Below are 16,718 nucleotides of genomic sequence, written 5' to 3'. Positions count from 1 at the left end.
TGCAGTGCAGATGTTTAAGTTTTGAGTTATGTGCCAGAAAATAAATAAAGTCATAAAGAGTCCTCTTAATACACACATAAGTGTGTGTTTGTGTGTGTGTGTGGGGGGGATGTCCTCTGGGAACAGACTATCATTTATCACCACACGGCCTCCTGTTAGTGTTCGCTGGGGAGCATTTTTGCTGGTGTCTAGAGGAACACAAAGGGGGACTCCAAAGGCCAGTCCTCCCCCTCCTCATCTCTGTCAGTCCTCTTCTCCTTCAGCGTCCCTCTGTCCTCCTCCCCAACCCCCTCTCCAGCCCTGGCACACTGCTCTTTATGTGGTATCCAACCAAAAACAACTGGACCATTTTAGGGGTTGCCGTGCAAATCACAGCTTTAAAATCAAAGGGCTATTCAAAAGAACAGCCCAAATGGTCTGTACTACTTCTTCTATGGCAGCGGCTTGCCGTTATGCTTTGTGGTTCAGTCACATGGTTTGTAGATGGTCAGAAATAGGTTTGAATATGAAACAGAGTTCAGTCATTCTGTGCATTTATTTCCCAACGTCTCTGACTGGAGGTCTTTGGCAGACGGAGGGGCGAGTGACCTCAACCTTCTGGAGAGGTCAGTGTCTTGCACAGGGAAATCCCGCTGTGGCCATTATGCCTCTCCCTTGAGCCCTGTGGACTGAGACCAAACGAAAACTGACAGGAAGGTAACTCGGGGCAACGAGCAATGCTAAAGCTAGCTTCTGTTGCCCCCTGCATTGCTGGAGGACACAAGTGGTCTTTTATTGAACAAACTGAAGGCTGAGTAGTTTCACTATATGGGTTTGTTCTTGCCATTTTTATCTTATGTAAGGGAACAGCTGTGAGCTGCAGGGCTTCATTGTGCTACTTTGAGATGAAGTCTTGTGGACGTACATACACATATATTCACCCAGTTCCAGGTCAAAAGACAGCAGATGAACAGGTTCATCCTTTTGCTAAGATCTGTAATACTTACAGTATTAGTACAGATTTAGTAGTAGCCATGGAAGTTATCCACCCACCTACACAGAATGTGTCTGCCAACTCACACTTGTGCTCTCCCACCCACGTCCACACACTCATGCACACAGACATACACTCAAAGCAAATGAGAACAGAGTGTCCAGATATAGTAATAATAATCCCATGCTGTGCCCTGATGTGCTAGCTGTGTTGGCAGTTTTCTGCAACACCACTGAGAACAGCAGGCTGGATGAGGCACTAAGCATCACACTCAAGAACAACAGTTTCGTTTCATTTTTCTACTCATGCTCATGTCGCAGCCCAAGGATTTGGAGTGTGAGTATTCTGCAGATGACCAGGCTTTAAGTTCTGTATCTGCATTTTCAATGGAAATGAATAGAGGTAAATGTAAACATATTTTCAAGATTTATAAAAAAAACCATTTATATTTTAATTAAGGGCCAAAGTAACGCATATTTAACCCTTAGGACCGACTTCAATATAATACACACTTGTATCGCACAAAATTTCAAAATCAGGCTTTAAAAATATGACACATTAATATTATTTTCTACTTTCATTGAGCTTATTTTTTTATTTTCGTTTATTTATTTTATATCAGTCCTAATCATAAATATCAAATATTTGTTATTTTTTTGAAAAATGTAACCCTTTAAATGCAGATTTTTTTAAATGATGCCACTGCCACTTTTTCGTAGAAAAAAAAAAAAAACACAAAAAATTAAATTAGTTTCAATATATCACATGCAAAATAGATTTTTTAAAATTATCCTTATTACAGCCTCGGATATGTAACAGCAACATTGATATAACAGTGCACCTAATGGAGATATCATGTGTTTTCTGCAAATGCGAAAATATGGTAAAAATGTCATCATCAAGTAGAAAATAGTAAAAACTACAAATTCCAAGGCAAAAGCCCAGAATGAAACCCATGAATAATACAATGCATGTTTTTATGCTTTTATGGTGGTTTCAACAGTATGAATGTAACAATTTTGTTAACACAGTATATTTTTTAATTATTGCAGGAGCTGAGCTGGAAATTCAAAGGTTAAACAAAAATACACAGTCTTTCCATATGGCATGCCATATGCATGAACAAAGCAAAAATGATCAAAAAATGAAGAATGAAAAGTGCAAAAAATGCACTAAACATTCCCTAAAAGTTAAAGGCGGGCAGCTTGAGTGACAGGCTGTCTGCAATTCGCCGTTAAAGTCTTTCAGTCAGATCCATCACTCCCTTTTCCAAAGCTCCAACCACTAATCCAAATATGACCACTTCTGGTTCCAAAAAAACCAAGATGGCATCGGCTGAAATGCAGAATTTATGGGCTTAAAAACAGGAGTCCACAAACTAAAGGGGGACATAGCCAAGTCCATTATATTATACAGCCTATAGGGACAGACATGCATGTAAGTGTAATACCACTGAGCCAGGGGCTCGTGCCCCCCTGTATCGCTATATGTTCCTTGTCTGCCTCTCTGTGATGTACTTTCAAACAAAGGCAAAAATGCTGAAAAAAATAAATACATTCTTTGTACTTTGCAGTACTTTGTATTCTGATTTATAAAACTGCTGAGGAGATACATCATGCATCTCCTTTGCAGCTCTTCAGCAGTGTCTTTATCCCAGCATCTGCCTAAGTCACACACAAGGCTGATTCTGCTCATAAACTTGCAGTATTACAGCATTATATATGTAAAGCATTACCCTCAGGTATTTTACAGATCACATTATGATGTTCACTTTGATAGGCTATGTCATTATATTTGGTAGCATCAGACTGGTTCGACCTCCAGGTCAAAAGAAATGATTGCTAGTAGACTAAAGTGTCTGTGTTAAAAAGCTAAAGAGCTTACGGTCCGTCTCACAGAGGAATCAGTCCAGTAAGGCCATGTTTCAAAGCAAAGGCCATGGATTTACACGTCAAATGACCTATTTTCACTGTCAGCATGTTGTAGGAGGAGTATATAGTAGTTTCTCTCTCTCTGTTGATCTATTTATCACAGTAAGGTCTGCTGGATGCCTTTATGTTATAAAGTACACACACATACCTCTAACCTCATCAGTTTTTAGACAATTTTAGATTTTTATTTTTTAATAAATGGGAGTAATTAATATCATACTGACATAGATGATACCCGGGAACACGTAACAACAAAGCGGAGGGACGATGATGGATAGCTATCTTCCAAAGGCAGTCAAAAGCTCTGTGTCAGACTGCACTGAGCGCTGTGATGTATCAGCATTTCTTTGAGATCTATTTACTGTGTCAAATGTTTATTGCTTCTTATATATATATCAATAATCATATGCTAAATCTTGCGGCATCCTTTTCCATCCCCATGCAATCACCCCACTCTGAGACTGGTACTGCCAGCTTCTACCATCTGCCTGTGCTAATTAGGTGTACATTCATCACTACTGCCGTAATTAATTTAGCTGTTAATGTTTGCACATCAGTATGTTGGCTTTGGAAAAATAGCCCTGGATTTATTTGTTTAAGAATGGAAAATAACCAATATACATTAGACAGATATAGTAACTTGATAAATGTATACGTAAGTACTGATTTATCATGGTGGAAAAAAGAATACTTATCACCAAGGTTGGAAAATAGCACCAGCCACCAGACAAATGCTGGTAAAATATGCAAGTGGCTGCTAGATTTGCTTCACTCACCAGCAAAAAAAAACCAATCAATTACTGAGTGGCTCATAGATTTTGGAATCTACCAGCCACAGTGGCATGTGGACAAAAAAAGTTAATTTACAACCCTGCTTTTTACCCAGATGGTCTTGTTATTTTATTTTATTTTTTAAACAAGAACACAATGCAAAGTTTTGTTGATCATTAAGATTTTTCATTTACTAATTGCTAATGTTCATTGTTTTTCACCAAATATCCTGTTATGAATGTATATTGAGATTATTTTGGTAGGAAATTTTTACATAGACTACACATGCTACACTTCATATACATGTTTAGACCCTAAAATGTTTCATATCGGATGAGTGAAGTATATAGCAGCCCAAACAATATTCTTTTTGTCTTTTTGTTCTTGTTGTTTGGTCTGATATCAGCATTGATTGTGAGTCTGAAATTTAGTATTTTTCCATAACATACATGACCTCCTTTGTATAGATGCTAAGTATTTTCAGTAAATAGTAAATATAATATAGTCTTTTTTATACCCAATTTCCACCAAATAAAAAATAGGTACAGGAGCCAGAATGGAGAATGTATATTCATGTGTTGCTAATTTAAACTACTTTACATAACATCTTGGAAATAACTTAATGGGAGCACAGACACTTCACTTATTTCACAAGTACTGAGCTTTTAATTAAGTCTTTGTTTAATCAGGCATGCAGATGTGCTAATGAGTCTGAGGAGATAATCTAAGTGGCAATACACCTCCTATTATTGCACTAATGTGTGCAACTTCATGTAAAAGTGCTGGTGCTCATAAACTAACACAGTTTTAATACTACATGTACATTACAGCTAACTTCTAGATTGCATTACTGTCACACTTGTGCTATATGCATAATGGTCTCTATTAGAGATGCACAATATTGGATTTTTAGCCATTATACGATATAACTACATACAACAACTCATTTTGTCGATAACTGATACTGATATCTATATATCTGCTTTTTCCCCACCTAATTTCAATAATAATAATCAAGCTTTCTCTGTAGTGGAATTAACATCACATTATGCATACTCTTATCGTGATGGCCCACCAGCAGATTATGCTTTTCAATGTATCTTATATTCATTCATGGAGCAAAATAAGAAAAAGCATGTTGGCCAATTTTGATGGTTTATTTTAAAGCCAATATTGGCAGATACCAATAAAGTGCTGTTATAATTGCACATCCCTAGTCTCTCCCTCATTAAAAAAACACTGTAAATCTGTGCTGTAATGCTCAGAGGTCAAGCCAGACTGTTAATATGAGACTAGATATAGTTATAGATGTTTGGATATTGCAGTGTAAGTGTTGCCTTTTTGCTGGTTTTAAAGACTACATCACAGTAAAGTGATTTTATTTTCTGAAGTTACCATATTGTTCTATTATTTATCAAGGTGTCATTGTGGAAATATTTTGTGAAAGTACCAATAGTCAACCCTACAATGCCTAAGGTCTGCTAAAACCGTTAAGATATTAAATCAGGGCATGAAATATTTTTGTTCATTTTGGCTTTCCAATAATGTAACTTTTTCTTTAACCTACAACTATTTATTTGCTTGCTTTTGCTTCTTTGATTGTCTTTAAGCTTCAAATGCAATTTTAATGCTGTCTTAATGTATTGTATTTCATGTATTTCTATGCCCCGGTAAAGCACTTTGAATTGCCTTGTGTCTGAATGGCGGTATATAAATAAACTTGTCTTGCCTTGTCTTTAATTATCGCCACAATATCGAGGTACTCAGTCAAATACATCATGGTATTTGACTGCTCCATATTGCCCAGGCCTGCCAAACCATTCAAATCTTTGTCTGATACTAAGCAGGCATTGCAGTGACTGCTTCCCAGAATATTGTCAGTGTGCATCTGTGTGTTGTGGGGTAGAGGGCTGTTTAGCCCCGTCAGCACAGAAGCTCTTGTCCTGTATCCCTCCCAAGGTGACTTCTCTGCTGTTGGCAGGCACAGCCATGAAAACAGCTCCCTTGACTCCCTCTCTCTCTCTCTCTTTCTTTCTCTCCGCATCTCCCACACACCCATCATCTTTTAGATACCACTGGGTAATGTGCTTTCATACCTTTTTTCAAACCTCTTTTGAACAGAGATGTCAAAGCACAGTTTTGTCTTTCCTTATTTTTCCTTCACTCCTTCCTCCTCCTAAACTCATTTCCATAATTGCAGGTAGGAAATCAAATTGCTAGCAAAAAAAAAATAAAAAAATAAAAAATCACGGGTGCATTCATTAAAATTCACCTCGCTGCCTTTGGCCTTGTCTACAGTCAAATTTAGACTTTGGCTGGGCGCCAACACACCAGCACCTGACCTTTCCCTCTTTCAGTTCTTGTAGTGGAGAGCATCCACCTACGCAGCAGAACACACACCTCCCACACAATCTCACTCACACACAGGCAGGGAAATTGTACTTTGAGAGCATTCGTCTGTGAATCTGTGTGGTTTTGTGCTGGAGATTGCAGGATATACGACATTCAGTAATCTAACTTTTGTGAGGACCTTGCAGGTGTGTGACTGTCAGTGTGAGTAAATAGGCCTTTGTCCTGTGTCTACACTAGGTCATCTATTTTGGTCCAGGTTAATTCTCTACATGGGAGAAGGTGTGCTCATTTCCTCTCTCTCTGTGTCTCTTCCTGTTTCTGTCTCTCTCTCTTTGTAACTCCCTCTTGCTCTCTCTCTCTCTCCCTCAGTTAATTGATTAAGAGGATTTAACCGGCTGCTTCAGCGTTAAGTACAGACTGCGACCACCAATACACACTTGGGTGCACATAAACAGTCACTGAAGCGGGCTGACACACCTACTTCAACAGCTTGAGACTGCCAACACACACATATTTATTGCTGTCACTTGAGAGGACATTGACTTGTATCTACTCTCAGAAGACTTACCATAATCTTAACCACATTGCTATATGCCTAAATCAACTCTAACCCTAACATTAACTTAACCCTAACATTAACCAAAAGTCCTAACCCTAAAATTTAGTGGTTTTCCTTATTGGAACCTGTTGTTCATCCATGAATCAGGACTTAGACCCCAAAATGTGAATGTTTGAACTGTTTTTATAACATTTATTCATTTGGCAGAGAGTTTAGTCCAAGGTAATGTACAAACAGGGACAATCCAAGCCACAGGAAATCAAGAAAAAGCCACAATATAAGCACAATGACACTGCCGAAATGCAAAATCCCCAAGTTGTGTTTAAGAAGTACCTTGAAATCCACTGTGAGCCAGAATGTGCATACCATAATGGTAATCTGTTAATAAGCATTATAAATCACTTTTTGTCAAAGCCACAGTCAAGCTTTCGGAGATACTCCCTGCAGCTGCGAGCAAACAAAACACTATATTAGCAAGATCCATTCACCAGGTCTCGTATTCTTATTGCTAGAAATGAACACAATAAACAGCTTCATCTGCCAGAAATGATCACAAATACCACGTCTCTGAACAATCCTGCACATACAGTATGACAAGTGAGTTTGAAAGGGAGTCTTGTAAAAATATACAGCACCTAACAGAGACAGTTTAGCATTCAAATTCCAGGCCTCATATTGAATTTCCTCTCTAAACTCAGAGTCTCATCTACATAAAGTTTATGCAGCTCCAACACAAATAAAGAGAATAACTTTCTCATACCCAGAATGACTTGTTACTGGCCTGTAATGCGCTGCAGATTACGGACTGTAATCACAGAATTTTATTTTGCTCTCATCATAACCGTACTGCATTTCTAATGAGAATACACATTAACACACATCATTAGGCAGCAGCATCCTGATAACCTTGCAGTACCCGGCAACTCCAACTCAAAAACTCCACAGACAACGACACACACACTCACACAAGAATTACACCTTAGATAACCTTCCCAGTCCAATCTAACGCCAAGCCTGAATCACGGGTGACATCCTGAAAGTTGCTCCCCATCTGGAGCGGTCTTACCTTTGTGACAGTCATGCAGAATCAGTGGGTGAGGAGCAGGCCAGTGTCCCCTTCAAGCAGAGAGCAACGCTGCAGGAGTGGCAGAGTGATGAGGAGGAGAGGAGGGCAGCTCTGCTGAATATGCAGAGAGAGGGAGAGAGAAAAGAGGAGGGGACAGACAGGTTAGTGTGTCTGGCTCACTAAGTACGAAAGGGCTGATTGCTGCTGCAGTGAAGTAATGGCTGGCAGCCGGCGTGTGGTTGGTTACTACAACAGGGAAAAGCTCCCCGCTAGGATACACCCCTCCCTCCTCCCTCACCAACTGCACACACGTAAACACACACACACATACACACACACACACACACACACACACACTGATGATGCACTGATGATGCACACAAAGTCTGGCTGCCCTACTCTAGACTCTCTGTCTCTCGCAATATGATTAGTGATGGGCTAATACAGCTTATTGATGAATGGTCAGGCAGGGCTGCAGGAGGAGGCGGGAGCAGTGCTGCCTGGGACAAGAGAGGAGAGGACTGCAGAAACAGAGAGAGGGAGGGAGGGAGTTGGACGCTGTGTCGCAGTCTGCTCCTCAGGCATGGAGCTGGCTGCACGTCATCCGGCGTGCATAAATGTGTGTGTCTGTGTGTGTGAGTGACACAGGCATAGATGGGAGGAGACAAGAACATTTTTTTATTTTTGCACCTAGTTAAGTCCCAATTAACTGATTCAAGATTATGTTATAGACACCTAGGCACATACAAATAAAAGAATACATAGTTAAAGTTGTAAAGCTCTTATTTAAGAGGTAACTATTTGATTCTTTCCCAAAACGTATCTTTTAATCCAATGGGTCTTAAATATTTTTTAAATAATAAAACCTCATTGGAATTAGTTGGGTATTTTTGTAAAATGTAAACATGAAATTGATTGGGTTTGTTGCAGCAGTTTATGGTAGTCAATGATTGCACTGAAAATACAAGTATTTAATTCAAAATGTGGTCTATCAAAATGCCTTAAACTTTTAAAGAACCTATTACAGTATCATTATTTTAGGAATTATGTATCACTGATTTTTTTTTTCAAGGTATATTATGCAGGATTATTGGTTACCATTTGTAAACATGCTTACTGGTGGAAGTGTTTGTTTGAAAGTTTGTTTTTCTGCGTTGTGTCTCTAAGGTGTGTGCTGCTTACGATCTGACACCTGGTTGCTACCTTTACATAAACCCTGACCTCCCGTGCGTGCTGTAGGGGTACATAACCATTAACATCACGAACATAGAAAATAAGAAGTTAAGAAAACACAGGCAGAGTGCAGAGTCTATGCAGAAAAATACACCGCCACAACACTTCTAGTGGGTCGAAAATGATGAATGAGAGAGAGATTACTACTGTATGAGTCTATACATTGTTTTTAAAGAAAACACAGCTTAGTAAACCTTTAAATCAACATTGTAAAAGGATAAATGTACCCCCTGCAGTACTCCAAACAACCCCTAGGGGGGTACCTGCACCCCCATTTGAGAAACACTGCAAATACTGAGTACTATTATTCATCAGCTGTCAGTGGAATCAAATTGTAATTTTTTTGGTCACATGCTGTTTAAATCAAATCCTTTAATAAAATTGGTATTGAAAACAGTTATTAAAGCTTTTGTTTAATACATATGAGTTTTGTCTGAGTGTAAAACTATTAATTACAATGGACATCAGCTTGATTATATTTTGCATATGTTTGCCTTTTTGTGATATATATATATATATAATCATCACAAAATATTTGATAAATGTCATGATACCAATTTCAGCCACAGATACACCTTAAATTGGATGCAAATAACAAAAATGTGCACTTCTGTTTTCACTCTTTACCATCTAATATTACAATTCAATTTTGTTAAATGTTAAATCGAAAATGAATTTGTCAGAGAAATAAGAATCATTACAATATCTTAATTTTGGTGCTTTTATTATGTTTTCCTTTCTCTGTAAGGAAGGAGGATATACTTTATTAATTCTACAACAGGAGAGGACATTGAGTATAGAAGCACAAAGGCAACCACCCGCTCTCACAGAGTAACACATCTTTGTCATACTAATTGTGTAAATAGAAAGATGCTAGAGACAAGCCAAGATTCCAGCTCAGTTACCATGGCTTAACTTCCCATTGCTGTGAGAGACTCTTCTCTAGTGCCTGCAACCCACAATACTGGCTTTGTGTTGAGCATCTAAATGTACGTACTTGTGTGTTTCTGAGTGTGTGTGTACTATAAGTGTCTGCACATGCTGGGGTAAAGGTCACTAAGACAGACAAAGACACAGGGGATCCATACTGAGTGACATGACAGAATTATCTGTCACAGGCAGGTCTTCATGGTTTTATCACACTTACCCATATTGTCATGTTGTCATGCTGTGGTCATTTCGCTGCTCAATCTCAGTCTTTTGGAGTGTCATCTGGGGCCCCGCTCTTAGCATTTCCTGTCTAGAACAATAGCATTTCCTGTGTCTGTGTGCATGATGTGCGGTGGGGGTAGAGGGTCCTGAAATCTGTGCAAGAAAACATCTGGATTACAATACTGTCACAAAAGTGTGGCTATGAAAGTACTTAGTTGAGCACATTGGGCATGTATTATTATTTGCCAAAGCTATAATAGTAATCTGGCAAGTTTTTCTTTATTACATGAAACACATACTCTGGAGGATTAAAGTGTCTGTGTTAGAATAAATGCACTGGCAATGTCAGCCTCACTTATTTCTTAAAAGCATTTTCAGTACAATCTCAGGCAGTTTGGCATTTCTGCCTATTTCAATGAAGAGACATAAGTGAGTCATTTCTATAACCTGCATGAGTATAATTTGGTGTGAAACTTGCTGTTATGCCATTGCACTCACCCGTTGCAGTTTGATTCTCCAGGGTGTTGGGAGTATGTAATTTTTCCAATTTACATCATTAAAAAGGTGTGGGAGGAACAGACATCATGTACTGGGTGGAGGTGGCAAATACAGGAACCTGCAGACCAGGAAGCGCAATCATGCCTCACATGTTCCACCAGACGTTTACATGATCCTATTTAAAGAAAATGGAGGTGGGAGAAGAGAGCTTTTTTATTCATGGAGAAAGTCAATATGCATGAATGTCAACATTTATTTTTACAAATATAATAATAAACAGCAGTGGTCTGTCTGAGCTGCATGCTTTAAATCCACAATTCCTTTCTTTTCCAGTGAATTATGGCATGTCTGTTCTGCATTAAGGAATTTCATTTCCTTGTCGATTACTATTCTGACTGACAGCTGTGTAACCTGGGGGAATCCACCATATGTAATAATTTGCTGCCATCACGTGGTAAAGGCATGTTACTGCCTTCAAGTAGTTTGGCTCAGGTATTGCCAATGTATTTAAAATTTTCTTATTTTTTCAAGACTTTTGGCTCATTTTCTTTCAACAAAACTTGTAAAACAAAGGGCATACATACTCTAGTGCTGCATTTTTCAGAAAGACTTACTAATGAGCTGTAGGTTTTATTCTATAAGATAAAGAGATAAAACATAATCACCCCTCTATGAAACTCTTTTGTACGATAAATGCCTTAATTCATATTCATATTGTTGGTAAGGATTTTAAGATAGCATAAGGCTGCCTTAGAGGTAAGAGAATATTCACCATATGTACAGGTTTATGGTACAATTTGGACACCCCAAAGTAGAGAGCTATCACAGAGGTCAACCCCTTGTTTGCACACTACACTACTACCCTAAAATACAAAGCACTGAAAGGAAATGAGGTTAAACTTTGCACACACACACCCTCAGAGAAACCCTGCACACATGACCAATCACACAGCTATTAGCATGCTCACACTGATGGAACACAGTATCAAAAAAAAGGGAAAATACATTATGAGATATTACTCTTTTTCTTTCTTTTTCTGGTAAACTGATACAAGGCAGAATCAAAAACATAATGCTGTAATGTACAGTAGTAATTGTTAAATAAGTTTCGAAAACATATCACTTTGGTAATAACATTAAGAGCCAGGTGGACCTGTGGAGCAGCATGAGTAACTTGTAGTCCATATGTTGACATGGTGATGTTATGCTGCTGCTGGTGACTGTATTCGTCCTGCTTTATGTGATTGGTAGACTGTGTAATTGAATTTCCCCTCTGGGACAAATAAAATAATCTGACTCTGAATAAGAGGGCATACTTAAACCAAAATTTTTCAAAACAGAGTAGAAATATTTTTCTTTTATATTATATAATGCAAATAAAATTGAAATATTTGTGAAATGTGTGTCTGTAACCTCATTGTGTTATTGTCTGTTTTTTTGGTTTGTTTTGTTTTTTGTTAGCTTTGTTTGTTGTACGACTAGGATAGGTATTCTTGACATATTACACTTTTTAATCTTCAGTATGACCAAAAATTTCAATGTATTGCAGATAAGGAATCTTGTATATTTATTTCTTGCAATATATAAGTCCCCTCAAGCCTGCCAGCCACAAGTGAATAGAAATAATTTGTCTAAATTATAAAAGCAAGAAAAAGTACGAAATGAAGATCCGTTTAGGAGCTGAAAGCTCTTACTGCTAAGCTCAGTCAAATTATCTGGCGCACGAAAATATTTTTTTTCTAGAATTTCCACCCTCTTCTACCAATAGGGGGAGGCAGAGGGCTCCTTTAGCCACGAGAATTTCCCCTTAGAGGTCCCGTGTAGGATTGAGTTGCATTTGGCAGAGAGGTTACAGATTGTAACTAATTGAAACTTCACCTGTGTGCTAAACCTGTAAAAGAACTAAGGTGGGTGATGCAAAAACAAAGCTCTTAGGTAGCAAAAACACAACCATTCTTATTCCCACAAAGAGACACAAAGCAGCAACATACACAATATTACCTCACAGAGACACAAAACAACCGCAAGGAGACTCTAAATGACAACAAAGAGACACAAAATTACACAAAATGGCATTGTCACCTAAAAAAAGAACAGAAAAACTACAAGGGGGACTCAAAATTACCACCAAGAAACACAAAACAATCAAATGGACACTTAAAATGATCACAAAAAGACTCGATACTTCCTCAAGAAGACACACAAGGAGACTCATAATGACCACTAAGAGACACAAAACCACAAATAATACATAATATTACCCCAAAGAGACAAAACAACTACAAAAGGTCTCAAAATGACAATAAAGATAAACATGGCATTTAAATACAAAAAATATCTGAAAGAGACACAAAAAACCCACAATAAGACTCAGAATGAGAACAAGTCACAAAATTACTTCCAAAAAAACAACACACACACAAACAAACACAAGGAGACTCAAAATGACAAAAAAAAGAGTCAATATTTTAAAAAAAAAAATCACTAAAAGAAGTGATTGGTAACAAATGAATGAATGATTTTATTTTTGTGTCATGCCACTACTGTGACCCATCCCATATGACGCCAATCAACAAGAAAATCAAGTAGCAGTGCTTGGTGATTAAGAGACACTGAGCAGCACTGGTGGAGGGACAGAGGACAGCCGATCTTGTCCATCAGCCACCCAGCAGCACCCTGGCCCTCCACGTCCCCATTAACACACAAAGTACATACAGATCCTGGCTTCCAGTCCATTTTAGAATCGTAACAAAAAAAGATTCTAAAATCTTAAAATTTATTCACAAATCAATTACATTATGATAACAGAACTAAAATGATCCACTTGGCCAAATTAACTTAAAGAGGGTCAGCTTCTGAATTGAGACATTTTATTTATTTATATTTTAGCCTCTATTATTAAAATATTTTAGCTTCTGGGATCAACAACCAAAAGAGCGCAGCTACCAAGGTAGCACTTCACTTTTCCAGATATTGACACCCCTACCAACTGCTATTATAAGCCCCTATTAATAAGATATTTTAGGTTCAGGGTTCAACAACCAAAAGAGCGCAGCTACCAAGGTAGCACTTGACTTTTCTAGGTGTTGACACCCCTACCAACCCCTATTGTGAGCCCCTATTAATAAGATATTTTAGCTGGGTTCAACAACCAAAAGAGTGCAGCTACCACAGTAGCACTTCACTTTTCCAGATGTTGCAACCCCTACCAACCCCTATTGTAAGCCCCAATAATAAGATATTTTAGCTTCAGGGTTCAACAACCAAAACAGCGCAGCTACCTAGGCAGCACTTCACTTGTCCAGATGTTGACACCCCTACCAACCGCTATTATAAGCCCCTATTTATAAGATATTTTAGCTTCAGGGTTCAACAACCAAAAGAGTGCAGCTACCAAGGTAGCACTTCACTTTTCCAGTTGTGGACACCCTTACCAACTGCTATTGTAAGCCCCAATTAATAAGATATTTTAGTGTCAGGGTTCAACAACCAAAAGAGCGCAGCTACCAAGGTAGCGCTTCACTTTCCAGATGTTGACACCCCTACCAACCCCTATTGTAGGCCCCTTTTAATAAGATGGGGTGCAGGGCCTTTACATGTCTGTGCTCAGGGCCCCAAAATGATAATAACCTATCTATGCTGTGTGGAGTTACAAATATCAGATGACCCTTGCTAATGTCTACTTTCTGTTTGTTTATCTTCAGGTGCCATGTAAAGTGCAATCTCTGCACTATATCACTATATGGCTGTGTGTGTGTGCATAGACTGTGGAACACAGCTATAGAATGCTGGGGAGTTCCGTGGCTGTAATGTCACATTCCGGCCTCTTCAGTCACATTATGCATACTGCCAAGACAGTCAGAGGCGTATCCAGGGAGTGGCAGAGGGTGGCACAGGCCACCCCTGAAATCTGATTGGCCACCCGAGGTGCGGCCTAATTAAGCTTGAACTGTTTAAAGAGTGAATTGAATTATTGTTTAAAGGTGCAATATAGCCTAAACTCTGACAGGCAGTATTGTGTCAGAGTAGTGTCTGGTTTGACTTATTTTCCATTCAAATAAATTGATCAAACTGTTGAAAAGTTTGTTCACACAGGCTTATTTTATTTTTTTTGTATTTCAATTGTGCTGGCACTTTAAACATGCTATTGTACTATTTACTTCAGGAGGAACAATTTCTGTAATAAAGTAAGGAAGCGTTATTTGACTTATGTGTGGTGTCATTCTGATTGGTAGGTCTATTTATCATTTAAACTCAACCATAACCAGGAATGTAAGACACTACAATAGGGCTGCACCTAACGATTATTTTTTTATTGATTAATCTTATGTCTAATCTTAATTGTTTATTTTTTTGATTAATCGATTAATCTATTATCTATTAATCTATTTTTTTATTGATCTAACTATTTTTGTTATCACTCAATAAATATAACAACAAATTTACCAAAAATAACATTTTAAAACTTGTCATACACTGCAGGGCATTATTCCCCAACAAAAATAGCCCAGTCTTAACTGGTGATCTGTGTTTTACAGTCTGATATAAAGTGTCAGAAATAAAATTAATGCAAGAGCTTGTTCCACTCAAGTAAAAGTAATGTAATGCAATCTACATTTAGCCAACAGCAAATTAGATAAAATAATGTAACATTCAAGTCACTTTTAGGAATAGTAACAAAACAGTTATTCTTTGTTACAGTAACAAACCTCAGCCTCGTGTTGCCCCAGCCCTACACGCGTGTGCCCACAGCAGCACCCATATTTCATGCCACTCCTGCATAAATCAGTGCAAAAGGTAGCAAAACACAACCATTCTTATTCCCAGGTGATTAAAAACTAATGAAAACATAGGCCACTAATACTTATGAATATTAACTTCCAATTTATCCCCATAAATCCTACACACTAAACCTAAAACTAAAACAAAAACAAAACATGGTGTGATTACATAATTTTGCACCAATCAAGAGAAATTGGTATAGATAGTTCCATATTATGCAAAAGACATTTAATAATGAACAACTAACCTACATGGCGTAACCTTGAATAGCCTCTCTCCCAGCTGGTAATAGCCTTTTATCTGGGGGAAGTTATGACTGTTAGCTGCTATTATGCGGTCCTCGGATTTTTTTTGACAGCGAAAAATCATATCAGTACCATAAAAACAACAATAACAGAAATTAAAATAAATCTTATCTTACATCAAAAGTTAAAAAAGTTGGGTGGGGGGTACTAGGATTTCCACCAATACTCTGAAATATCTTACATCCCAGCTGTACAGTCGTAACTATGATACACAGGCATTCAAGCGCTCTGGTTAGAAAAAAATATGAGTGCTAGAAGTAAAAAGGCTGTTTTTTCATGTACACTTGGCTCGACTTACCTACAATACATCCATGACTTGGCCTGAATAACAACTGCGTCATCAATGTTGTAACGCTAACGTTAGCTAACTAGGTTAAAGTTGTTATCCTGGGATGCTTTATAGTTAAAAGCCTGCTTGCCTGCTACAGCTAATAATGCGTATACTTAAACGCGCAAGTATTCTAAGTAAATAATAGCTACTGGGAACAAAGTAACGAAATATATATACACATTTTACCGTCAATTGTTGACACAGATTCAATATTTTTCCTCCATTTCTGCTTCCGTTAAACGTCACGCAAACGTCACAATTCGGATATTATGGAAATTTCCGAATTGCCCGCATCTTAAAAACGACTTCGGACAGCCGTTCATGTGTTCGTAAATATGGTGAATGTGGTAAATGTGGTATTTCCGATGAGTAATTCCTCCCAAAGGTGTATGCCACCTACCTGTCCTGTTTCGCTCCGGTCTGGTTACAGGAAGCGCCCACGACCATGGTAGTTTCAAACAGGACCGGACTAAACTGGTTTAAGGCAGTTTAAAGTCACGTCTTTGATGTGAAGCACAGGTGAAAGCACTCACCTGGTCACTTTTTATCAGGAAGGAGGTATCCAGGTTCACCAGCTAACGGCTCCTGCTGTCTTACCGTCGGCAACACTCAGAAGTGAAGAGCAACACGAACAGCCTCAAACCAAAACGGCCTGTGAATAGAGCCTACATTTTCCCCATGCTATCATCCTCCAGTCCTTCATCAGGTAGGCCTACAAGCAAATTCTTCCCTTTCAGTGTTCATAGAAGAGTATCTCAATATTAT

General features: G+C 38.3%; 1 protein-coding gene across 2 annotated transcripts in view; it reads right to left on the bottom strand.

The window, feature by feature from the left end:
* The window catches only part of coro2ba (coronin, actin binding protein, 2Ba), a 61,492-nt gene extending 51,371 nt beyond the window's left edge, over positions 1–10,121 (bottom strand). Inside the window, exons 1-2 of one of the 2 annotated variants that reach the window (XM_042491754.1) lie at positions 10,033–10,121; positions 7,653–7,766 (exon numbers count right to left, since the gene is read on the bottom strand). In XM_042491754.1, the coding sequence (XP_042347688.1) occupies positions 7,653–7,667 (15 nt within the window). In that variant the 5' untranslated portion in view covers positions 7,668–7,766; positions 10,033–10,121. Of the gene's footprint in view, positions 1–7,652; positions 7,873–10,032 lie in introns of those variants that run through there. The other variant, XM_042491745.1, reaches the window with a different exon arrangement.
* Between the last annotated feature and the right edge of the window lie 6,597 nt (positions 10,122–16,718).

The sequence above is a fragment of the Plectropomus leopardus genome, chromosome 1 (assembly GCF_008729295.1).
Source record: "Plectropomus leopardus isolate mb chromosome 1, YSFRI_Pleo_2.0, whole genome shotgun sequence".
NCBI lineage: Eukaryota > Metazoa > Chordata > Actinopteri > Perciformes > Serranidae > Plectropomus > Plectropomus leopardus.
This window is presented reverse-complemented; position numbering and strand designations above follow the sequence as displayed.